At 43.1% G+C, this 27,384-nt stretch overlaps 2 protein-coding genes across 2 annotated transcripts in view; one reads left to right on the forward strand and one right to left on the reverse strand.

Moving 5' to 3' along the window:
- LOC135513926 (palmitoyltransferase ZDHHC8B-like) overlaps window positions 1-19,091 on the reverse strand; it is a 107,875-nt gene extending 88,784 nt beyond the window's left edge. The window contains 1 exon segment of the mRNA XM_064936961.1: window positions 18,799-19,091. Coding sequence (XP_064793033.1) covers window positions 18,799-18,902 — 104 coding nt within the window. The 5' untranslated portion in view covers window positions 18,903-19,091.
- Window positions 19,092-19,579: 488 nt separating this feature from the next.
- Window positions 19,580-27,376, forward strand: LOC135513927 (serine/threonine-protein phosphatase PGAM5, mitochondrial-like). The gene is made up of 6 exons (XM_064936962.1): window positions 19,580-20,133; window positions 20,366-20,544; window positions 20,742-20,867; window positions 23,884-23,972; window positions 25,120-25,253; window positions 25,485-27,376. Exons 1-6 carry the CDS (start codon window positions 19,922-19,924, stop codon window positions 25,633-25,635), a joined length of 891 nt encoding a protein of 296 aa, XP_064793034.1. The 5' UTR covers window positions 19,580-19,921; the 3' UTR covers window positions 25,636-27,376.
- Window positions 27,377-27,384: the final 8 nt, after the last annotated feature.

Raw genomic sequence — 27,384 nt, forward strand, 5'->3', positions numbered from 1 at the left:
ATTAAATAGTTAACCAAACAGCTACCCGGACTATCTGCATTGACCCTTTTTGACTCATCACATATGCTGCTGCTACTGTTTATTATCAATCCTGTTGCCTAGACACTTTATTCCTAGTTATATATACATATCTACCTGGGTCGGCAGGGTAGCCTAGTGGTTATAGCGTTGGACTAGTAACCGGAAGGTTGCAAGTACAAATCCCTGAGCTGACAAGGTACAAATCTGTTGTTCTTCCCCTGAACAGGCAGTTCCACCCACTGTCATTGAAAATAAGAATTTTTTCTTAACTGACTTGCCTAGTTAAATAAAGGTAAAATAAAAATTACCTCATATCTCTGTACATCTACTTTGTACTGGTGCCTTGTGTGTGTATATAGCGAAGTTACCATTACTCATTGTATATTTATTATTACTTTTCTATTATTTCTCTATTTACTTTCTCTCTGCATTGTTGGAAAGGGCCCATAAGAAAGCATTTCACTGTTAGTCTACCTGTTGTTAACGAAGCATGTGACAAATAACACTTGATTTTATTTGATGGCCCATAGCTAATAAATGCTTCCAATCAGCCCCAACCAATTTTTTGATGTTTATATTTGAGGCAGTGCTTTGGAACACCAGGTGTGGGTTCTGATTCCTCAGCATTAATTCCTGTGTATACCCCCTCGAGTGGGAGTGTCCATTATACATTAAAGGATTTAAAGCAAACTCAACCTGGTGGGTTCCAGGAATTAATTTGACGAGTCCCTGATTGGTTAATATATATTGTCAGCACCTGGATCCTTACCCTGCTGACTGAGGTCTCTCCAACACATCATTACCTCAGTCAATCACTTAAGCCCAAGTTAAGCTTAAGCTAATTGCTCAGCTGGTTTGTATAGCTAGTATGAAGCTAGTACATAAATCAGCAAAGCCAGGGGTTATGGCACCCTATTCTCTATATTAGTGCACTACTTTTGACCAGACCCCTATGGGCCCTTGTCAAATGTAATGCACTATATAGGGAATATGGTGCCATTTCCCACCAGGATCAGGGTTGCATGAAGTCAGGGTTGCTTTAGGAAGTGTTTTGTTCTCATAGGAGGCAGCTGCAATGCTGTAGCAGCAACTCCTGACCTGAGCTATACACCTAGCAACTTTAAATACCGCCAAGCCATCTGAAAAGACAAAGTAAAGTTCCAATCGAACCATCAAACACATTAGCTAGCTCGGCAACTCTGCCCTGAATACAAAGCATGATGAAAGACTAAAAGGGGGTAACCTAGGCCTAATTTTTAAGCATTCGGCACATATTCTCACCTGTGCATTTTCAATTTGTGATACTGTAGCGATGAAATAATATGCTTAGCGATGGGGGACAGTAGACAGGCCTAGACAGCGATAAACAGCACAACCCTAAATGATATCATTACAGAGGAAGGGAGAGATTGTCAAGGGGAGGATAAACCCAGAGGAATCTGAGAGGCTTTGAACTGCTAAACACTTACCAGATGAATCCCGTCTCCTAGAAGAATTGCCCTGTCACGAAACGAAATACAGGACTTAAAATGCAGGAGATATTTTAACATAATGTAACAAAGGAACAAAAGAAGAAACAGAATGATTTCCCCTCCCTAAAATAAGTATGTCAATGTCACTAACCAACATCTAAACAACACACAAAGCACTGCTACTGTAGGAGGTGAAGGGGTGGGCAGAAAGACCAGGGCTAAGCTTCCAGAATGTTCACGAGAATAAACTATTTGTTATAAATCCAAATCAAATGTTATTTGAATTACTTAACGTGAAATGTTTATTAAATAAACAAAAGTTGAAAAAAGTAACAATAAAATAACAATAACGACGCTATAGACAACAGGGGTACTGCGTCCATGTGCAGGGATACAGGTTATTCGAGGTAATATATACATGTAGGTAAGAGTAAAGTGACTATGCATAGATAACAAAACAGTGAGTAGCAGCAGTGAAAAAGAAAATGCAAATAGTCTGGGTAACCATTTGACTAATTGTTCAGCAGTCTTATGGCTTGTGGGGGTAGAAGCTGTTCAGCAGTCTTATGGCTTGTGGGGGTAGAAGCTGTTCAGCAGTCTTATGGCTTGTGGGGGTAGAAGCTGTTCAGCAGTCTTATGGCTTGTGGGGGTAGAAGCTGTTCAGCAGTCTTATGGCTTGTGGGGGTAGAAGCTGTTCAGCAGTCTTATGGCTTGTGGGGGTAGAAGCTGTTCAGCAGTCTTATGGCTTGTGGGGGTAGAAGCTGTTCAGCAGTCTTATGGCTTGGGGGTAGAAGCTGTTCAGCAGTCTTATGGCTTGTGGGGGTAGAAGCTGTTCAGCAGTCTTATGGCTTGTGGGGGTAGAAGCTGTTCAGCAGTCTTATGGCTTGTGGGGGTAAAAGGTGTTAAGGAGCCTTTTGGACCTAGAATTAGTGCTCCCGTACCGCTTGCCTTGCGGTAGCAGAGATAACAGTCTATGACTTGGGTGGATGGAGTCTTTGACCATTTTTCGAGCCTTCCTCTGACACCACCTATTATAGAGGTTAAGGATGGCAGGAAGCTTGGTCGCAGTGATGTACTGGGCCGTACATCACTGGGGCCAAGTGATGAGGATGCAACCGGTCAGGATACTCTCGATGATGCAGTTGTGAAACCTTTTGAGGATCTAGCATGTGATGTGGTCTCACTTTCTATTAAGTGGTATAAAATACATGTATTGTTGCACTAACCACACATATAAGTATTACACTGTAACTACGCTGTACATGCCTTTGTAAATGGTTTCAATGTCGTGTGTATTATTGAAAGGGCCAGGGTAAAGCTTATTTTTTAGGTGTGTGTGTGACAGAGAGCAAAAATGATCCGAAGATAGAGAGGGAGAGAGAAATATAGAGAACGAAAGGGGTTGAGAGAGACACTGAACAAATATTGGGCATCCACTTGTGTCTACTTAGTCCATGTGTAAGCTCTTCTCTCAATGCACCCTCACACAGCATAATACTGCAGCTGCACTCAATGAAAAACATGAATACCATACCCCACACACTGGGTGCAGGCAATCCCAAGGTATCTTGATCTTCATCTAATCTAAATATCTCCTGTTTACCTCTAAGAGATGTATGGTTGCAGGGGATATTAAGAGAACAGGAGTCGTCTCCATGGCACCCTCAGTCCCAGCCCCAGTGAATAAAGTAGCTTGGGATTTATACTGGCATAACCTCCCTGTTTTCCATTATGGGCTATTTACTCTGAGACCAGGGGACAGTCTGAACTAGCCTGGTGAGGGGTTTTCCAGTCTGCTGTGTGGTGTAAAGGGTTAGTGGGGGTGTGGGGGATGGTGATGGTCGATAGAAACAATTCTATGCAACAACAAAAAAACACTCTACACTAAAACCATTCTGTGCTAAAAAAAACATTTTTTGTTTTATTTTAACTCCACACTAAAACCATTCTGTTAAAACCATTCTACGGGATCAGCTGGCGTTGGCAGACTCACTAATGGACACGGGGTTTAATCAAGACTTTAGAAATTACCTCTGAGAAGACACAAGGATTGCAAGCCACAGACAGGGACAAATAACACTGGCTGTGGCTCATGTCAGTGTCGTCCGAGTCTCCACCAACCATGTTGATCAAGACAGAGATACAAGCACTCAGTGGCTGATTTAGCTCCCATCCCTCTGATGTTCAGTCCTTAGTATGAAAGCCTACAGCAGTGCAGCTGGTGTGTCCGGATACAGACTGACAGATGACAGACACCACCTCACAGATCTGTTGAAATGGGGAGGCAGACTCTGCCACTTGCAACACTGACATACAATTCCAGCCCAACCCATCCCCATGGGCTATTTCAGTGAGGTCACGAAGAGAGAGAAGCAGCAGGACAAACAGAAAACATCCTTGGTCCAGATGAAATAAGAAAGAACTAATACTCCTTCTATACCCTTCTGCCCATAGAATCCTCCTGTTATCCCAATGCAGGGAAGATATCTGCAGACTTCCAAACACACACTATCAGAGAGCCCCTGCATCAATTAGATAACAATTCATGGCTGGAATGAGCCGAGCCATAACCAATTAATTTGTAAATAGTTATTTTAAATGGTCAGTAGCTAGGTTGCTATCCAACTGGTGACATATTTGAATGTGAATATTCTAAAAATCTGCATAAAAACAATATGCACATTTTCCCACCAGACGTAATGCACACATTATAGTACATTCTGGGGTTAAATTACCATGTACCGAATAAAACATACAAATTAAATGGGTTTCCATTTCATTTTCATTCTACTGATGTTTTCTCACCAAAATAATTTGCGTTATATAGTGAATGTGCCCACTCAGGTATTGGCCGTGTGCTCTAGCCAACAGCTAGCATATACAGTGCTGGTATAGCCAACATGATGGAATTATTATTGACAAAAAGAGAGAAAAAATGTGAATGAATAAATGACAGCCAAGCATCGATAATCATGTCACCAGAATAAGACCCTCGATATTTATGGGAAAGGAGCATCAAGCTCATCACCATGGACTTTCACCACCTTGTGAAGTTCATCATAATTTATTAAATCTGTAGCCTAATAAACTGTATACTTTGCCGAGCTGTAGTGGGTGGACCACACAACATATCATAGGGTGACTGCAAATTTACTTCAATATGAGAGTTTTATATAAAAATTTGCGCATTAAAGCGTTTCCACCGCCATTTCTTGCATAATACATTTTATCGACACAAAAAGATCACACCTTGTCTAGCGTGTTTCGTTTTGTTGACATTTGTAAAGATTACAGAGAAATTATCCTTTTCCATCAGGCCTGTTATGAAACGTTTTATCTGACATGTACTTCACCCACATAAAATGTTTGATGGAAACCTGGTTAGTGGTGTAAACATGCTGGTAACGTGGATAGGATTGTATCTAGCCAAGTAGCCATGTGGTCAGTGAGTCAATATTGGTAGATGAGATGGAGTATGAACAATCATTTCATACTGCTGTTGAGAGAGAAGAGTCACAGTAACGGAACAACGACAGCCCAGCCTCAGGTTGTGCTCTGATAACAATTATTCAGATTCTAAAGTAGTCTGCACCACTTCACACAGCCAAGGAAAACATTTCTCCCAGAGGAAATCCATGGCTAAGAATTGTCTGGACATTTTACTGTGAGGGGATTTTAATCACTATACATTTTTGACTAATGTTTCTGTCAAATGTGCTAGCCAACAAAACCTCTAACAAAACTTCCTCTTTTAAAAAAAACACAACTTTAGTATTCCTACTAATCATGACTGACACTGGAGTTTAAATACAAATATTATGCTTTAATTGGGGCCAATATAGTATCATTCAGGCTCTAAAAACCATTAGAACTGGTGCAAAGTGAGATACAGATTACAGTTCTGCTTGGTGGGCTGCGGTACCACTCAACATGCAGCTCACAAGCTGTTTTCATCTTAAACAGAGGAGAATCGATTTGGTCACACATTACAGCGTACAGCAGTATAATAGGTATTGTCTGGTCACCAAAGGCTCTGCATAAAAATCAACTACTGCAAATCCAGATTACAGTAAACCATTACTGAATTAACTCACTGACAAAAATATGGCTGTTATAATAGGGCTAGATAACAAATCAACTCAACAAAAATCCTTAACCACAAGATATTTTCAGGTAAGATGAATGAGTGCTTCTTCAACTCAGGTCTCCACAGTCAAATCAGTCCATGTGCATTGCACTCAGTCTATTCAAACTAAGTAAGGTGAAAAACAGACAAATTACAGAGTGTTGTTTCACCACTCACCCACTGCTGAGTATAGCAGCCAGGGTAGGCTGTGTATAGCAGCCAGGGAAGGCTGTATATAGCAGCCAGGGTAGGCTGTGTATAGCAGCCAGGGTAGGCTGTGTATAGCAGCCAGGGTAGGCTGTATATAGCAGCCAGGGTAGGCTGTGTATAGCAGCCAGGGTAGTCTGTATATAGCAGCCAGGGTAGTCTGTATATAGCAGCCAGGTTAGGCTGTGTATAGCAGCCAGGGTAGGCTGTGTATAGCAGCCAGGGTAGGCTGTATATAGCAGCCAGGGTAGGCTGTATATAGCAGCCAGGTTAGGCTGTGTATAGCAGCCAGGGTAGGCTGTGTATAGCAGCCAGGGTAGGCTGTGTATAGCAGCCAGGGTAGGCTGTGTATAGCAGCCAGGGTAGGCTGTGTATAGCAGCCAGGGTAGGCTGTGTATAGCAGCCAGGGTAGGCTGTGTATAGCAGCCAGGGTAGGCTGTGTATAGCAGCCAGGGTAGGCTGTGTATAGCAGCCAGGGTAGGCTGTATATAGCAGCCAGGGTAGGCTGTATATAGCAGCCAGGTTAGGCTGTGTATAGCAGCCAGGTTAGGCTGTGTATAGCAGGCTGTGTATAGCGGCCAGGTTAGGCTGTGTATAGCAGCCAGGTTAGGCTGTGTATAGCGGCCAGGTTAGGCTGTGTATAGCAGCCAGGGTAGGCTGTGTATAGCAGCCAGGGTAGGCTGTGTATAGCAGCCAGGGAAGGCTGTATATAGCAGCCAGGGTAGGCTGTATATAGCAGCCAGGTTAGGCTGTATATAGCAGCCAGGTTAGGCTGTATATAGCAGCCAGGTTAGGCTGTATATAGCAGCCAGGGTAGGCTGTATATAGCAGCCAGGTTAGGCTGTATATAGCAGCCAGGTTAGGCTGTATATAGCAGCCAGGGTAGGCTGTATATAGCAGCCAGGGTAGGCTGTATATAGCAGCCAGGGTAGGCTGTATATAGCAGCCAGGGTAGGCTGTATATAGCAGCCAGGGTAGGCTGCATATAGCAGCCAGGGTAGGCTGTATAGCAGCCAGGGTAGGCTGTATATAGCAGCCAGGGTAGGCTGTATATAGCAGCCAGGGTAGGCTGTATAGCAGCCAGGGTAGGCTGTATAGCAGCCAGGGTAGGCTGTATATAGCAGCCAGGGTAGGCTGTATATAGCAGCCAGGGTAGGCTGTATAGCAGCCAGGGTAGGCTGTATAGCAGCCAGGGTAGGCTGTATAGCAGCCAGGGTAGGCTGTATATAGCAGCCAGGGTAGGCTGTATATAGCAGCCAGGGTAGGCTGTATAGCAGTCAGGGTAGGCTGTATAGCAGCCAGGGTAGGCAGCATCCCAATGGCACCCTATTCCCTATGTGCTGCACTACTTTTGACCAGGGCGCATATGGCTTTTGGGATGCTCAACATAGTCCATTAAAACAATCATCAACAGCATTAATATCTCTATTCTGTGAGCATGTGTGGAGTGGACAGACAACATCTCAATCTAAGTGCAGGTGACATTAGGCAGATAATTTCTCATGCATGTTAATACAGAATTTACATTGTCTTTCCATTTGTGAACTATCCAAAGGTCTGTCTGACTAAAACTATGTGACAGTAGCTATAAGAGCTCCTCAGAACTACTACAAAGGCTGAGGCCAAAGACAAACAGAGGTCCTAGAGTGGCGAGGCTAGCCCTTCATGACCACTCGCATGTATGTCACTCTACTTGTTAAAGATGACTGAGTACCACAGCTCTTTCTGATGTGCCCATCTCTGGGGTCTGCTAAAGATGGACCGAAATGGCCAAAGATATGAAAACCCCACACTCGATCGGCCTATCTATCTCTTTCTCACCTGTGTCTGTTTCTATGGTTCTCTGGAGTACTTGAGACGTAGGCTACACTCTACCTACACACATCTCCTTTTAGAACTGTGAGACAGACACAGCTGTACTCCAGGCCTTCTTTCGATCTCTGTATAAATGGCACTTTTAGCACGAGGTGTCAGAAGCAGAGCTCTATTTCAACTTATTCCTGGTCGGTAACGAACCTGCCAAACAGTGAATAGAGGGGGAAACAGGGAGGAGACGCCCAGGGAGTGAGCGGTTGGAGGTCAAAATCAATCCCACATGTTCTCAGAAAGAGTATTTTCCACCACTAGGTGGAGAACAGAAACCCTGTACTTCCAATCCCAAGTGCCTCACTCCCCTTCCCCGCACTTTTTCAGCCACACTGCTGCTTTGAGCTGCTCTGGCTACATAGAGATGGCTTCATTTAGCCAAGCCATGGCATCACAGGGCACAAGTTATTTTTGACGGAGCTCAGAAAAAGCTTGAGGGCAAATAGAGAGACATAAAAAGAAAAGTTCTGAAGTAGCAATGCAGAAAAGCGCTCTCCCTAGCTTCGACACAGATAAAAGATTATGGCAAAATAAAGGAATTTCCCCCCTACTGTTTGAGGCATTGTGTTTGTCACATTCAAGGCAGAATGCAAAACGGCACAGAAAAACCCAAGCACAACATAAGGCTGTGTCTTCTCTCTAAGTTGGGGAGAAATAGGGCAGCAGCAAAACAGTTTGAGCCATCAAATCATTTTAAAGTCCAATAAGGCTCAGATCAAAACATATAAACATGATTCAGATTAAACCTCTGCTGCTTTCAAATCAATGCCAAAAACAACAAAACATAGATCAGTCTTTGTTAAAAGCACTTGGTCAGGCGCAGATGCATTACTGTATACATAACTTACAGTCATGCACACACCCAGTCCATTTCAAATGCCTAGCTGCCACATCTTATTAGAATTATACATAGCACTCATTTCAATAGCAACCTGTGCACGGCCGTGGGTAATGTCATGGAGGGTAGGCACGAGGCTGTGTTTTACCAGGCAGGAGGAACCTACTCTTTTCAGGACGCCAGACACGACCAGGGAAGCTGATCCGTCAGCATTATCTTAACCTAGTTGTCAGTCAGTGACAGGAGGCTAGGATGGAATCAGATTAGATGACCCAGCCTTTTATTCACTGGCCTCATTCACTCGTCAATACCAATGTAGGGGGAATATGTAAGGCATGCTTGTCTGTCTTATGTCAAACCTCTCTGACTCACTGCAGACAGGCTGTGGTTGGTTGGGTCTAGTTATGGGGTATGAAGTAATGGCTGGTCCAAGACATCTATCTGTGGGGAAGCAAAAGCTGGACATACCATGGTTATGGAGGAGAGGGATCTGATTTATGGTAGTACCATGCCATGGTTATGGAGGAGAGGGATCTGATTTATGGTAGTACCATGCCAAGGTTATGGAGGAGAAGGATCTGATTTATGGTAGTACCATGCCAAGGTTATGGAGGAGAAGGATCTGATTTATGGTAGTACCACACCATGGTTATGGAGGAGAGGGATCTGATTTATGGTAGTACCATGCCATGTTTATGGAGGAGAAGGATCTGATTTATGGTAGTACCATGCCAAGGTTATGGAGGAGAAGGATCTGATTTATGGTAGTACCACACCATGGTTATGGAGGAGAAGGATCTGATTTATGGTAGTACCACGCCATGGTTATGGAGGAGAGGGATCTGATTTATGGTAGTACCATGCCAAGGTTATGGAGGAGAGGGATCTGATTTATGGTAGTACCATGCCATGGTTATGGAGGAGAGGGATCCGATTTATGGTAGTACCATGCCATGGTTATGGAGGAGAAGGATCTGATTTATGGTAGTACCATGCCAAGGTTATGGAGGAGAAGGATCTGATTTATGGTAGTACCATGCCAAGGTTATGGAGGAGAAGGATCTGATTTATGGTAGTACCATGCCATGGTTATGGAGGAGAGGGATCTGATTTATGGTAGTACCATGCCATGGTTATGGAGGAGAGGGATCTGATTTATGGTAGTACCATGCCAAGGTTATGGAGGAGAAGGATCTGATTTATGGTAGTACCATGCCATGGTTATGGAGGAGAGGGATCTGATTTATGGTAGTACCATGCCATGGTTATGGAGGAGAGGGATCTGATTTATGGTAGTACCATGCCATGGTTATGGAGGAGAGGGATCTGATTTATGGTAGTACCATGCCATGGTTATGGAGGAGAGGGATCTGATTTATGGTAGTACCATGCCATGGTTATGGAGGAGAGGGATCTGATTTATGGTAGTACCATGCCATGGTTATGGAGGAGAGGGATCCGATTTATGGTAGTACCATGCCATGGTTATGGAGGAGAGGGATCCGATTTATGGTAGTACCATGCCATGGTTATGGAGGAGAGGGATCTGATTTATGGTAGTACCATGCCATGGTTATGGAGGAGAGGGATCTGATTTATGGTAGTACCATGCCATGGTTATGGAGGAGAGGGATCCGATTTATGGTAGTACCATGCCATGGTTATGGAGGAGAGGGATCTGATTTATGGTAGTACCATGCCATGGTTATGGAGGAGAGGGATCCGATTTATGGTAGTACCATGCCATGGTTATGGAGGAGAGGGATCCGATTTATGGTAGTACCATGCCATGGTTATGGAGGAGAGGGATCCGATTTATGGTAGTACCATGCCATAGCCCGTGGCAGATAACAACTGGGATATTGCTCTCCCTGTGAGGGGGTGGGAGAGAAGGGAAGGCTGGGAGGGGAAGGCATTTCTCTATCTTCATCGTCAGTGGAAACTCATCTTCAACAAATTGTTTGTGTTTGTCAGTTTCCCTACAGACGCAAACAAAAAAAACTCATGAACTCTAGATAGTATAAAATAAATACAATAGAAATTACATTGATCTACAGGCCTACCTCATGTAAATCAGAGACTCAAACTAACATAATCATCCTTATGTTTCTAATGAATCCCTCAATTACAAAGTATGGATGAGATGAGGCCATACACCACCATGTATAGCATGAGGCCATACACCACCCATGTATAGCATGAGGCCATACACCACCCATGTATAGCATGAGGCCATACACCACCATGTATAGCATGAGGCCATACACCACCATCTATAGCATGAGACCATACACAACCCATCTATAGCATGAGGCCATACACCACCCATGTATAGCATGAGACCATACACCAACCATCTATAGCATGAGACCATACACAACCCATCTATAGCATGAGACCATACACTACCCATCTATAGCATGAGGCCATACACCACCCATGTATAGAATGAGGCTATACACCACCCATGTGGCGGCAGAGTAGCCAAGTGGTTAGAGCGTTGGACTAGTAACCGGAAGGTTGCAAGTTCCACCCCCCCCAAGCTGACAAAGTACAACTCTGCCGTTCTGCCCCTGAACAGGCAGTTAACCCACTGTTCCTAGGCCGTCATTGAAAATAAGAATTAGTTAAATAAAGGTAAAATACTTGCCTAGTTAAATAAAGGTAAAATATATATATACCCATCCATAAAAAACCACCCATCCATAGCATGAGACCATACACCACCCATCCATAGCATGATACCATACACCACCCATTCATAGCATGAGACCATACACCACCCATCCATAGCATGAGACCATACACCACCCATCCATAGCATGAGACCATACACCACCCATCCATAGCATGAGACCATACACCACCCATCCATAGCATGAGACCATACACCACCCATCCATAGCATGAGACCATACACCACCCATCCATAGCATGAGACCATACACCACCATAGCATGATCCATCCAGCATGAGACCATACACCACCCATCCATAGCATGAGACCATACACCACCCATCCATAGCATGAGACCATACACCACCCATCCATAGCATGAGACCATACACCACCCATCCATAGCATGAGACCATACACCACCCATTCATAGCATGAGACCATACACCACCCATCCATAGCATGAGACCATACACCACCCATCCATAGCATGAGACCATACACCACCCATCCATAGCATGAGACCATACACCACCCATCCATAGCATGAGACCATACACCACCCATTCATAGCATGAGACCATACACCACCCATTCATAGCATGAGACCATACACCACCCATCCATAGCATGAGACCATACACCACCCATCCATAGCATGAGACCATACACCACCCATTCATAGCATGAGACCATACAACCACCCATCCATAGCATGAGACCATACACCACCCATCCATAGCATGAGAAAGTGGAAACAGAAGTGACAAATTGTGGAGGTTATGTAAACCTTTACCTTAAAATTGAACTCTATGGTTTCTGTGTATGCTGCCAAATCTGATGACTGTATTCAGCCCCAAGACATTTGATAAGGAGGAATTACAGTTCATCATATCTTACTGTATGAGCGACAGTACATAGTTATCGTTTCATGATTGATTAAAAAAAAATATAGTCCGTTTCAAGATTTGGGATTGGTCCATCAGCCATCAAACAACTATACTGTTCCTTTTAAAGTACAGACAGGATGTAGATTACAAACACAATCAGACATCACATTCCTGATAAAAAATCAACTGTGATAGAAATAATATAGTGTAGTGAAAAAGAGTGGGGTTAAAGTCTCAATGACCATGCAGAGATTAGTCATCTCCACGAGGGAGCCAACATTAATGAGAACTAATAAGGTATATACACAATTAAAACAATTATTTTCCATGTTATTGAAGGGGAGTAGAATTACATGCACAATAAATCCAACATTGCTTTTATATCGACCTGTGAGTCATCCTCATTCCTCCCATGTTCTTGCTGTAATATAGTACATGACTGTGAGGAGCCCTTTGAGAGAAAGAGAGAGAACAGCACAACCCAGCACCAAATTCATCTACCAGACCACTCCATAGCCTGAGGTGCTGCTTGTAAAAGAGGAAATATGGATGAAATTGTATTGCTATTTAATCTGACACGACTAGCCACAGACCCAGACCTGCTAAAAGAATTTTTAATGGTGAAACATAAAGATGCATGTATCTACCCAAACCTGAGGACAGGCAGTTGTGTAGTGATTTTATGAATCACTTTGGCATTGCGGATCTCAGTGAGATTATCAGCATCTATATGACACAGAAGACTGAAGCGTCCCCTATAACCTATCGCTCTCATGTTATCGGCAGTATATCAATCCTGTTATCTTCATCTCTGATGTTAACTCACTGTGACACTGCATGAGGAAGGAGAGCTCTGCTCTTTCCAGAGTAGTGACAGGATAGAAAAGCTGCACGGATGGAGAGAGAGACAGAGAGAGAGAACGAGAGCAAAATCTGAAGTCTAGTGATAATCTAAAAGAGGATGAGATATTCAAAATGTAAACAACACAAAGAACAAGGTGGGTGATTTAGCAAACCAGACAGACAGCCTAAATGCCATCATGCTATTTTAATACAGAAGGCTTATATCCTTTAAAATGATATCAAACAAACGGTGCTGATATCACTTTGCCCATATCAAAACAAACAATGTAGATTCAATTACTAAACTAACATCAAATGAACCTGAACCTCCCAATAAATCTGAACCACCCAATAAAGAGAGAGGACAGCAGCAGCAGCGCTTACTGAACCTCCCAATAAAGAGAGAGGACAGCAGCGCTTACTGAACTTCCCAATAAAGAGAGAGGACAGCAGCGCTTACTGAACCTCCCAATAAAGAGAGAGGACAGCAGCGCTTACTGAACCTCCCAATAAAGAGAGAGGACAGCAGCGCTTACTGAACCTCCCAATAAAGAGAGAGGGCAGCAGCGCTTACTGAACCTCCCAATAAAGAGAGAGGGCAGCAGCGCTTACTGAACCTCCCAATAAAGAGAGAGGGCAGCAGCGCTTACTGAACCTCCCAATAAAGAGAGAGGGCAGCAGCGCTTACTGAACCTCCCAATAAAGAGAGAGGACAGCAGCGCTTACTGAACCTCCCAATAAAGAGAGACAGCAGCAGCAGCGCTTACTGAACCTCCCAATAAAGAGAGGGCAGCAGCGCTTACTGAACCTCCCAATAAAGAGAGAGGCAGCAGCGCTTACTGAACCTCCCAATAAAGAGAGAGGGCAGCAGCGCTTACTGAACCTCCCAATAAAGAGAGAGGACAGCAGCGCTTACTGAACCTCCCAATAAAGAGAGAGGACAGCAGCGCTTACTGAACCTCCCAATAAAGAGAGAGGACAGCAGCGCTTACTGAACCTCCCAATAAAGAGAGAGGACAGCAGCAGCAGCGCTTACTGAACCTCCCAATAAAGAGAGGACAGCAGCAGCAGCGCTTACTGAACCTCCCAATAAAGAGAGAGGACAGCAGCAGCAGCGCTTACTGAACCTCCCAATAAAGAGAGAGGACAGCAGCAGCAGCGCTTACTGAACCTCCCAATAAAGAGAGAGGACAGCAGCAGCAGCGCTTACTGAACCTCCCAATAAAGAGAGAGGACAGCAGCAGCAGCGCTTACTGAACCTCCCAATAAAGAGAGAGGACAGCAGCAGCAGCGCTTACTGAACCTCCCAATAAAGAGAGGACAGCAGCAGCAGCGCTTACTGAACCTCCCAATAAAGAGAGAGGACAGCAGCAGCAGCGCTTACTGAACCTCCCAATAAAGAGAGGACAGCAGCAGCAGCGCTTACTGAACCTCCCAATAAAGAGAGGGACAGCAGCAGCAGCGCTTACTGAACCTCCCAATAAAGAGAGAGGACAGCAGCAGCAGCGCTTACTGAACCTCCCAATAAAGAGAGAGGACAGCAGCATCAGCGCTTAGTGAACCTCCCAATAAAGAGAGAGGACAGCAGCATCAGCGCTTAGTGAACCTCCCAATAAAGAGAGGGACAGCAGCAGCAGCGCTTAGTGAACCTCCCAATAAAGAGAGGACAGCAGCAGCAGCGCTTAGTGAACCTCCCAATAAAGAGAGGGACAGCAGCAGCAGCGCTTAGTGAACCTCCCAATAAAGAGAGGGACAGCAGCAGCAGCGCTTACTGAACCTCCCAATAAAGAGAGAGGACAGCAGCAGCAGCGCTTACTGAACCTCCCAATAAAGAGAGAGACAGCAGCAGCAGCGCTTACTGAACCTCCCAATAAAGAGAGAGGACAGCAGCAGCAGCGCTTACTGAACCTCCCAATAAAGAGAGAGGACAGCAGCAGCAGCGCTTACTGAACCTCCCAATAAAGAGAGAGGACAGCAGCAGCAGCGCTTACTGAACCTCCCAATAAAGAGAGAGGACACAGCAGCAGCGCTTACTGAACCTCCCAATAAAGAGAGAGGACAGCAGCAGCGCTTACTGAACCTCCCAATAAAGAGAGAGGACACAGCAGCAGCGCTTACTGAACCTCCCAATAAAGAGAGAGGACAGCAGCAGTGCTTACTGAACCTCCCAATAAAGAGAGAGGACAGCAGCAGTGCTTACTGAACCTCCCAATAAAGAGAGAGGACAGCAGCAGTGCTTACTGAACCTCCCAATAAAGATAGAGGGGACAGCAGTAGTGCTTACTGAACCTCCCAATAAAGAGAGAGGACAGCAGCAGTGCTGCGTAAACACACACAGCCCTATAAAGTGCACTACTGTTGACCAGAGCCAACTATTTAGGGAATCGGTGTCATTTGGATTAAGATCATTGGGGATGTACATTTAATTACTATCCTAAAAGTTCAATTAATGTGGTAGAGAAGAGATTACCACAAATGTTTTAAAACACCACAGACACCAGGAAACATCAAGCACTTAGCCCTGGATATTGTAATTAATCCATCTATCCAGCCCTCACCACCACCCCATCATGTTGGGGTGAGTAAGTACTGTATGAGATTAAAGACTCCCCTGGTTTGCTCTATGACATCCTATTGTATCATTATACACTTGAACATAACTTTCACAATGACCAATTTTTGTTACAATGTCCACACCAGCATACTATATAGTTAGAATGAAGCAATGTATTGGACATTCTAAGTGGTATTCTAGTATGGACATTGGATCGAACATTGCCCATACCAGCGTAATAGTGGTCATGGAGGAAAAGAGAGTAATTAATCAGGAAACAATGGAGTCTACTGGACAACTTGAGTATCGCCACGTTTAAATAAATCTATATTGTAAAGGAGGAAACAGATGTGGAAGTCAAAGATTAGATTTCTCTGTCTGTCCACATTGCTCTGGCTCCCTTTCCAATGTGTACTTACATGACTCCCTGGGAGATATTTTGCCTCTAAACACAACCAGCCACCTCTTCTATAACATATTTCCATAAAAACTGCTGAAAGCAGTACCCATCCACATGATCAATTGATAGTGTCCAGAAATCCATCTCACCCCCCTTTAAAAAGTGGATATTGGTCTTCGACAGCAAATGATAAGAGTTAGCTTCTGCATTTTTATCCATGGCAGGTAGAAAATGTATTGGACAATGGGCATTTGGTCAAGGTCATGGGGAAAGACGTTATACAAAGTGTTTGTGTCAGCACCCAGTCCAATGTTATAGCACATCTTGTTTCTGGAGAAATACCTAGAAGCTGGACCTACGTGGAGGAATCAGGGAACCTTGTCACATGGCATTATGAGCCTTATGTGAATGAGTGAATCATATTGTGGTCGTGGAGGACAGACACACTGTAAAGCCACTGACAGACAAGCCAGGCACAGCAGTAACAGTAACACTGGGCCAGAGCTCAGCTGGCACTTATACTATTCACAGTGTCTCTTCCTCCATGCCTGATATTACATGTGTGTGAAGAGCTGGCAATCACATGGCCCACAATGACTCACTCTATGGCTGGGAGAAGGCTCACAGGTCTTTCAACATAGTATACGTGGGGCTTCATATATGTGGTCTCCTGCTGTGTGTTGTGTTGTGGTGCACTGTGGAATGTTGTTTTGCATTGCGGTGTATTAAGGAGTATTGTGGTGTATTGAGGAGAATGTGGTTAGAGCGTTGGGCCAGTAACCGGAAGGTTGCTGGATTGAATCCCTGAGCTGACAAGGTAGAAATTTGTCGTTTTGCCCCTGAGCAAGACAGTTAACCCACTGTTCCCCGGGCGCCGAAGACGTGGATGTTGATTATGGCAGCCCCCTGCACCTCTCTGATTAAGAGGGGTTGGGTTAAATGCAGAAGACACATTTCAGTTGAATACATTTAGTTGGACAACTGACTATGTATCCCCCTTTCCCTATTGTGTAAAACATGTGTGCCCCACATACTTTAGTGTGGATGTGTACAGTTATTCCACCCCAGGGAGTTCCGTTATACATGGGCAAATCCTCTGAATATGTAACTGCATGAGAAATCAAAGAGCAAAGCAACACCAGGGTAAAATCCTAATCCTTACCCATCTGTTGGGGGTCAATGATTGGCCCATCTATCTGGCCCTGAACACAGCTTGACTGGAACCCCTGCTGCAATAGAGAAGCTGGGCAGAAAAACCGAGGTCTGGAAGATTGGAGAGGGACCTACGAAGTTTTCCACAGCACTGTATCAGCTACTGTGGTGACAATGCATTCAACTAGCACATCAGGGCTACAGCATTAGCCTACTTCTTCATCTGACCATTTGTCTATGCAAAGCCTCTTACAGCCAGGGAGGAAGCAGGGAGTTGTTGTTGACACTCCAATCTAGATTGCTGGGCAACAGGGCAAGCCAAGTCCATAGGTTTCCTATAATCTAAACCATTAACCCCCAGTACAAACACCATGCTACACCCTGAATAGTTTAGTCTGGGCAACATTTGAAACCATTTGCTTTACATTGCTTCTGTTGTTGTTTTTTGATGATTTTCTATTGGTTGTCTGCTAATAATTACATGCACCAGTTTCCCTTTTAAACAGCTGCTTTAAACAGCAGGAAGGAGAACAGTGTCATGGAATAAAGGCTGATTTCATAATCATCACATGAAATAACGTTACATCTGACGATTTATTTATCACATCGTGACTGCATGAGAACATCTGATGGTCCTTTTAGCAAAACATATGAGTCACACAACAGGTGTAGGACAAATAACATGTAATGTGGTGTGGCAAAGCTTCACTTTACAGTCTCTCGAAACCAGCCAGAGTAGAAAGTGACACCTATTTGTCCACAAAAGACAATAAATCTCACCAGTTCAGTCAAACCACTAGTCTCCATAAGCAAATAGACTCAGCTGTAAATCTAAGTGCAGATTCAAATTTGCAGCAGGCCTAGGCTGTACTCCAAATGTTACAATCAGATTATTAGCCGGTCTAGAAATGATGCATTTAAAGTAGATCACAGGGTGAATCAGAGATGCAATCCATGACGTGGGACCGTGTGTGTGCGTGTCTAGAACAAAACAAACAGAACAAAACAAATCAGGGTTGAAAAAAATAACTTTCACAAAAACATCACTCATTGTAAACCACATACATTTCCATAATGAAGGTGCAGCGGTACCGCTCGAAACACTACAACCTTCAGAGCGCATGCACATGAGTGACAGGAGTAAATGTCCCGTTAAACACTTAGATGTAGATTTCGAAGGCGAGGCAGTATTCCTATTCAATATTGAACTCATCCATAACCCAAGCTACCAGCTGCAACAATATTTATTCGCTGCTCCGTTGCTTGTTTTTCCCCGTAGAACTAAAGGAGGAACGAGCTGGCAAGTATGGCGGACTACGGCTTCATGGTAACCTATACCCGCTATGTGCCTACCCCCTAGGCTACTTCAAGCTTGAGTGGGGTGTCCAATGACGTTTATTCTAGAAAAAAATGAATTTGGGAAACAAATATAGCCTAAAGTTGGCCTACATGCCACAAAGGAGTTTCTACCATAATGCCTCAACACACATAAACATTGTTACCAAAACGAGTACAAGACAATAATAACATGTCCCGTGCACAGTCAAAACGTTTGATTAAACCATTCATAACAGCATAAAGATCCGAGCCGAAAAAGCAGTCTAAACCTCCAACAAAAAACTTCTAACAGTAATAGCCATTGGCTACCACCAGATCATTGGACCTAGGCTAGGACTGATACTAATGAGGACGCTTTATTATGTGTAGACTATTAGCAGAAGCATGTATGACTTAAACAAGGATAAAACTTACGTAAAAACGAAGAATAAGGTGGTGGATCCCACAAGAAAAGTGGCAGCTGTAGATACCGGGATGTATTTGGTGGGTTTAAATCTCTTTCCAACGCTGTTGGGCATTCTGTAATTTCCACATTCCTCAATTATTTATTCCAATTGGAGACGGTATACAGATGTAAAGATCCAGTCTGAAATATCTACATTTACCGATTCAGAAAATCTGTATTTATTACTGTTAAACGCACACAGATCCAAAGATAGTCAAGCAAAAATATACTGCGCTCCGAAAGACTAGAAATCCCACTCTAGCAATCCAGCCCACGAGTGAGGTCACAAAACCGCTTGAAAGGTGGAGCCTCGGTTGAAGATAACAATATAATATATTTTAAACCTAGTTTCATGCAAAACGAAGAGGACTGTGATGGGATGCTTAGGTTACAGTCAGGGGCCACACGTTTTATTCACCCTCAAATCGGATTTGATATATTTAATTTTGTTTAAAAAAATGTTGCATGTCTAAACCAGTCACTCATCACTATCGTTTTATGCAACTTTTGTTACATATACATTCCTTTTGACTTTGGCCCTACTGTGAGGGTAGAGAGTGAAAATCCAAAAGAGATTATTATTATTTATTATAATAAGGACCTCCACAAAATCTCTGCTCCCCTGCTGAATTTTCAGGTCTTTGGCATCTGTTTCATGGGCTGTGCGCGCCCTCTAATGGTGAATCATTTGTTAGTTTTGTCCAGCTTTCGCGTATCGTAATATCTGCGTTGAGCTGGTTCTTTGGCTCTAGCGAGACACCATAGTTCCAAGCACTGTATGTTTTCCTTTTTAATTAGCTGCTAGCTTGTTAAGTGATTCCAAGTAGCTTCATAATCTTTGACTGGACTTATTTTTAGCTAGCGATTAAAGAGTCGTTGGAGGGTATTCACTCTATTCCTGCACATAGAAAGGGTGTCAATCCACAGACCAGACCAGAGGCTGTCTAGCTAGGTCAGGATTAGCCGCTCCTCGAGACTGCTGGCTGCTCAGTTCTTGAAAGGGATCTCTTCTACTACAGACGTTGGGCGGCATTAGCAAGTTAGCTCGCTACCTAGAAACCGCACTGCACATAACCGATAGTTTTTCACAACATGTCATATCGGAGGACAATTAAAATAGTGTGTGGGTTCGCTGGCGGATCAGCGGTGCTGGTTGTTGCGGCTGCCGCAGCTGAATACCAGGGCTGTTTCGGCCACACGCGAGCCGCTCGGTGGAGCCTGTTCAATGTTTTGCAAGCTGCACAGCCAGCGGGGAACCGCACTGTTGAATCTACTGGAAATGCCTGGGACTTCAACTGGGATAAGTATGCCTCCTTTATTAGCTAAGTCTGATGCAGACTACTATAAAACATAGAGGGCGGTCAGATCTGTTCACGTGGGTCAAGTAGTTTAGTCTGACTGAGTCAGTGTGATTGATTGATATTAACAGCCAGCGACAACATGTTGACAGCCTGACAGGTCTGGGCTCTTGGCATGTCATCAAGAGAAGTAAACCGCAACACACATAACTGATTTGTTCCCTCTGTACTGTACTAGGCGGGACCCGTCCGCACTGTTGACAAATGGGAAGAAGAAGAAGGAGGTCGTCAGTGAAGACCCAAGCTCAGAGCAGGACAATGGGAAACCCAAAGCCACACGCAACATCCTCCTCATCAGACACTCCCAGTACAACCTGAGTGGCAATGGAGACCATGAGAGAATCCTCACCCCTTTAGGTTGTGTACCCAGTGCTGCTGTGTACTCATGTTGCTAAAGGCATGAAACATACACCTATTTCTCAACTCTACTCTCCAGCTCCACAGTTGGATTTTAGTGAATAAGAAGAGTATATTCAGCAGCACTCAACAGAGGTGGTGAAAGTGTTTCACAATTGCAGTCTGCTAATTTTGGGGACTGTGTTTGTGTTCTGCAGGTCGGGAGCAGGCTGAGTTTACTGGCCAGCGGTTGGCTGCCCTTGGGTTAAAGTATGACATCATGGTCCACTCCACTATGGCCAGGGCCACCGAGACTGCCAACATCATCAGCAAATACCTCCCAGGTCAGAACCATAGACCGGCAAACTTTACAGCTGAGGCGTATGCCGGAGTATATACAATATTTACTTTACAGCTGAGGTGTATGCTGGAGTATATACAATATTTACTTTACAGCTGAGGTGTATGCTGGAGTATATACAATATTCACTTTACAGCTGAGGTGTATGCTGGAGTATATACAATATTTTCTTTACAGCTGAGGTGTATGCTGGAGTATATACAATATTTTCTTTACAGCTGAGGTGTATGCTGGAGTATATACAATATTTACTTTACAGCTGAGGTGTATGCTGGAGTATATACAATATTCACTTTACAGCTGAGGCGTATGCCGGAGTATATACAATATTCACTTTACAGCTGAGGCGTATTCTGGAGTATATACAATATTCACTTTACAGCTGAGGTGTATGCTGGAGTATATACAATATTCACTTTACAGCTGAGGTGTATGCTGGAGTATATACAATATTCACTTTACAGCTGAGGTGTATGCTGGAGTATATACAATATTCACTTTACAGCTGAGGTGTATGCTGGAGTATATACAATATTCACTTTACAGCTGAGGTGTATATACAATATTTACTTTACAGCTGAGGTGTATGCTGGAGTATATACAATATTCACTTTACAGCTGAGGTGTATGCTGGAGTATATACAATATTCACTTTACAGCTGAGGCGTATTCCAGAGTATATACAATATTCACTTTACAGCTGAGGTGTATGCTGGAGTATATACAATATTCACTTTACAGCTGAGGTGTATGCTGGAGTATATACAATATTCACTTTACAGCTGAGGTGTATGCTGGAGTATATACAATATTCACTTTACAGCTGAGGTGTATGCTGGAGTATATACAATATTCACTTTACAGCTGAGGTGTATGCTGGAGTATATACAATATTCACTTTACAGCTGAGGTGTATGCTGGAGTATATACAATATTCACTTTACTTTACAGCTGAGGTGTATGCTGGAGTATATACAATATTCACTTTACAGCTGAGGTGTATGCTGGAGTATATACAATATTTACTTTACAGCTGATGTATGCTGGAGTATATACAATATTCATGAGGCGTTGCCGGACTATTTACTTTACAGCTGAGGTGTATGCTGGAGTATATACAATATTTACTTTACAGCTGAGGTGTATGCTGGAGTATATATTCAATATTGCCGGACTATTATTCACTTTACAGCTGAGGTGTATGCTGGAGTATATACAATATTCACTTTACAGCTGAGGTGTATGCTGGAGTATATACAATATTCACTTTACAGCTGAGGTGTATGCTGGAGTATATACAATATTCACTTTACAGCTGAGGTGTATGCTGGAGTATATACAATATTCACTTTACAGCTGAGGCGTATGCCGGAGTATATATAATATTTACTTTACAGCTGAGGTGTATGCTGGAGTATATACAATATTTACTTTACAGCTGAGGTGTATGCTGGAGTATATACAATATTCACTTTACAGCTGAGGCGTATGCCGGAGTATATACAATATTTACTTTACAGCTGAGGTGTATGCTGGAGTATATACAATATTCACTTTACAGCTGAGGTGTATGCTGGAGTATATACAATATTCACTTTACAGCTGAGGTGTATGCTGGAGTATATACAATATTCACTTTACAGCTGAGGTGTATGCTGGAGTATATACAATATTCACTTTACAGCTGAGCTGAGGTGTATGCTGGAGTATATACAATATTCACTTTACAGCTGAGGTGTATGCTGGAGTATATACAATATTCACTTTACAGCTGAGGTGTATGCTGGAGTATATACAATATTCACTTTACAGCTGAGGTGTATGCTGGAGTTTATACAATATTCACTTTACAGCTGAGGTGTATGCTGGAGTATATACAATATTTACTTTACAGCTGAGGTGTATGCTGGAGTATATACAATATTCACTTTACAGCTGAGGCGTATGCCGGAGTATATACAATATTCACTTTACAGCTGAGGCGTATTCCAGAGTATATACAATATTCACTTTACAGCTGAGGTGTATGCTGGAGTATATACAATATTCACTTTACAGCTGAGGTGTATTCCAGAGTATATACAATATTCACTTTACAGCTGAGGTGTATGCTGGAGTATATACAATATTCACTTTACAGCTGAGGCGTATGCTGAGGTGTATGCTGGAGTATATACAATATTTACTTTACAGCTGAGGTGTATGCTGGAGTATATACAATATTCACTTTACAGCTGAGGTGTATGCTGGAGTATATACAATATTTACTTTACAGCTGAGGTGTATGCTGGAGTATATACAATATTTACTTTACAGCTGAGGTGTATGCTGGAGTATATACAATATTTACTTTACAGCTGAGGTGTATGCTGGAGTATATACAATATTCACTTTACAGCTGAGGTGTATGCTGGAGTATATACAATATTCACTTTACAGCTGAGGTGTATGCTGGAGTATATACAATATTTACTTTACAGCTGAGGTGTATGCTGGAGTATATACAATATTCACTTTACAGCTGAGGTGTATGCTGGAGTATATACAATATTCACTTTACAGCTGGAGTATATACAATATTCACTTTACAGCTGAGGTGTATGCTGGAGTATATACAATATTCAGATCCAGGTCCCATGAGACTAACCAGTACCGTACATCAGGAGTGACCACATCTCCTTCTGGAGAGCTACCATCCTGAAGGATTTCTCAGACTGAATCTATCACTCCTGATTCAACTGAATCCATAGACCATATGGTTGAATCAGGTGTGTTTGTGTAGAGTAGGAGCAAAAGCCAGTAGTTCAGGAGAAGGGCTGGTCACCTGCTCCTATACATCTTGCTGATATTCACATCACCTGATACCAAGGCTTTATCTGATAACAGCCTTAGAAGCTTTGATCTCAGATATTTCAGATGTAAAAATGTCATGAATCATTATGAGTATTTCACTACTCACCGCGAACTAACTTTAATCTTCCGTTATGTTATTGGTTTAGGGGTGGAGCTGGTGAGCTGTGATTTGCTAAGAGAAGGAGCACCCATTCAACCTGTGCCTCCTGTCACCCACTGGAAGCCTGACGCTGTGGTGAGATGGCCATTCTGGGTTCTCAACGGCCTGTGTGTCTGTCATATTACCTCCTGTTCAGTGTCCCTTTCACTTGTTATCTATACTGAACAAAAATATAAACTCAACATGCAACAATTTCTAAGATTTTACTGTGTTACAGTTTATAGTTTACAGCTTCTATCTCAAGGCCATCAGACTGTTAAACAGCAACCACTAACATTGAGTGGCTGCTGCCAACACACTGACTCAACTCCAGCCACTTCAATAATGGGAATTGATGGGAAAGGATGTAAAATATATCACTAGCCACTTTAAACAATGCTACCTAATATAATGTTTACATACCCTACATTATTCATCTCATATGTATACGTATATACTGTACTCTATCATCTACTGCATCCTTATGTAATACATGTATCACTAGTCACTTTAACTATGCCACTTTGTTTACATACTCATCTCATATGTATATACTGTACTCGATACCATCTACTGTATCTTGCCTATGCTGCTCTGCATCATCACTCATTCATATCTTTATGTACATATTCTTTATCCCCTTACACTGTGTATAAGATATTAGTTTTGGAATTGTTAGTTAGATTACTTGTTGGTTATTACTGCATTGTCGGAACTGGAAGCACAAGCATTTCGCTACACTCGCATTAACATCTGCTAACCATGTGTATGTGACAAATAAAATTTGATTTGATTTAGAAGGAAATCAGTCAATTGGAATAAATTAATTAGGCACTAATCTATGGATTCACATGACTGGGCAGGGATGCAGACATGGGTGGCCCTAGGAGGGCATAGGCCCACCCACTGTGTAATGATCATGCTGTTTAATCCACTTCTTGATATCCCAAACCTGTCATGTGGATGGATTATTTTGGCAAAGGAGAAATGCTCACTAACAGGGATGTAAACAAATGTGTGCACAAAGTTTGAGAGAGACCTTTTCTGTGCGTATGGAACATTTCTTGGATCTTTTATATCAGCTCATGAAAAATGGGACCAACACTTTACATGTTGCATTCATATTTTTGTTCAGTATAGTTACAGCTGTCTGCTTGTATATATCATTCAATGCAATGCACTCAGAGGTCAGCTCAAACTCTCGTCTTACACAACCACTGTGGACCTTTCTACCACTCTACAGCAGTACCACGAGGACGGGGCCCGGATCGAGGCTGCCTTCCGCCGCTACATCCACCGCGCTGACCCCAAGCAGGAGGAGGACAGCTACGAGATCATCGTCTGTCATGCCAATGTCATCCGCTATTTTGTGTGCAGGTGTGTTGCTCTCCCGGGGCAGGCTGAAGCTGGACCAAAGCCCCATTCAACAAGATGATGCTAATCATCATGACTTTGTGTAGCAATTCCAATATACTGTATTATATCTTTTGCATTTCGTGACAATAATGATGTGCTTGCCAACATCCCATGACAGATGTGTATATTTGTTAGATCAGGGTGTATCGGTTGCTCTAACAGTCTCAATCTCTTTCTGTCTGTATGTCTCAGGGCCCTGCAGTTTCCTCCAGAGGGCTGGCTGAGGATTGGGCTGAACAACGGCAGCATCACCTGGCTCACCGTGCGCCCCAGCGGCAGGGTGGCACTGAGGACACTGGGAGACTCCGGGTTCATGCCCCCGGACAAACTCACACGGACCTGACCATGTTCCACCTACAGTATTCACTCGTTCTCTTTCTGAGAGGTTCAGATGTCGGTCGCAGGGTGAACTGAATGGCTCTTGATTTCTGCTTAAGTGTCTTGAAAGTTATTTTTTGGTGTTAATTTTGTAACTTCAATGTGCAATGAGATATTCTGTGGTGTTTTGTTGTGATCAACTCCCCTGCCATCGTTTGCCAACTAGGGGAAAGTGGGGTTAGTTGAGCCACCGCTTGTTTCTAGGAAACCATGCACAAAACAAATAATGTGACCAAATATTTAGGAAGAGGCAATCATTTCATGGAGTTTGGGAAGGAAGAAACCATATGGTAAGCAAGTTAGGGCCCCAAAACTGATTTTCACAAAGTTAAATGAATTTGTGTTATAAGTTCCATGATAATTTAGCAGGTGCTTATATTTGTCCTATTTCATACAACTACAAATGTATATTAATACACGTTTATTTGGAAAGGTGTCTTGTTTTTGTACATCACACCTCCCCCTGAGACACACTCAAAGAGTGGGGTCACAGCCAGGGTCTGCCATGATCAACGAGGACCGTGGAGCAATTAGGGTTAAGTGCCTTGCTCAAGGGAACATCAAGATATTTTTTTTTACGTTGTCGACTCTGGTATTTGATTTCAGTCACTGGCCCAACGCTCTAACTGCTAGGCCATCTGATGCTTGTATCTAAACCTATATGTAGATCGTTTTAAGATTGTTTTGTACAGCAGTTGGGGTCTTTAAAGCTACAATATGAGGTCCTAAACTTAGCATGAAAGTGCATCCTTGTAACTGTTTGGGCTAATATAGTCAAAATGTTTGCCTTGAGGTAACTTGAGCCAATACCACCATGACAAATTATGATTGCGTTTTGTCCGTTTTATACATAATATGCATAGTATTTTTGCAATGTGTCATGCATATGAACTCAAGATAGTGAATTTGTATTGATACAGAGCAGACATTATCATGCCTGTGTATTGAATTGTAAAACAAGAAGGGATCAAGCCCACCCCTTGAGGTTCTTAACAGAGCAGTCAAGGAAGTGAGAGGAGCAGCAGCAAGGAATGAAAACATACACTGAAGAGGTACAGTAACAAACATGTACCTGTGTGAAAGCGAGTCTGGCAGAGTAGCAGAGGAACACAAGGTCTCATCTGATGACTTGGAGTCTGAGCTTGATAAATCAAGAATCTCACGGACCAGTTGCATGGGCTTAGTAGCCTCAAATACAGAGAACTTGCCAATGAATTGGCCGATTGAAACGCCCCTGTCCCAGATAACTGGTCAAGAGATGGAAGGGTAAGTGATATTGAACAGCAAGATCTTTATCTGAAAGTAGGCATACATTTAAGACATTCAATATACCACAACCCTCCTTCCATTAATTAAACTTTGACCTACCAGCACCACCACCCACTTACCCCAAGGCGGCTCAATTTACCCTGTCCCTATGCTCAACTTACCCCATACCTGGGTTAGGTTGTGCCAAGAGTCCACTTTTTCTGGACAAGCTGTGTTTTCAAAAATGTTATGTTTATTTCCAGGAATACACAACATCATGAAATATATGTAGATATCATTGTTCGAAAGAATACTATATTTCCCTTGACATAGTGATGCTGAATGTAAAAGTTGCTCAACATACACCTCTCCCCAACAGAGTGAAAGAGGAGTATACAGAGTATGTGGTGCCCTTTCTGTCTTGATTTTGTATTAAACTGAAGGGGATTTTGTATTGATTCAGGTT

The sequence above is a fragment of the Oncorhynchus masou genome, chromosome 25 (assembly GCF_036934945.1).
Source record: "Oncorhynchus masou masou isolate Uvic2021 chromosome 25, UVic_Omas_1.1, whole genome shotgun sequence".
In the NCBI taxonomy this organism is placed as follows: Eukaryota; Metazoa; Chordata; class Actinopteri; order Salmoniformes; family Salmonidae; genus Oncorhynchus; species Oncorhynchus masou.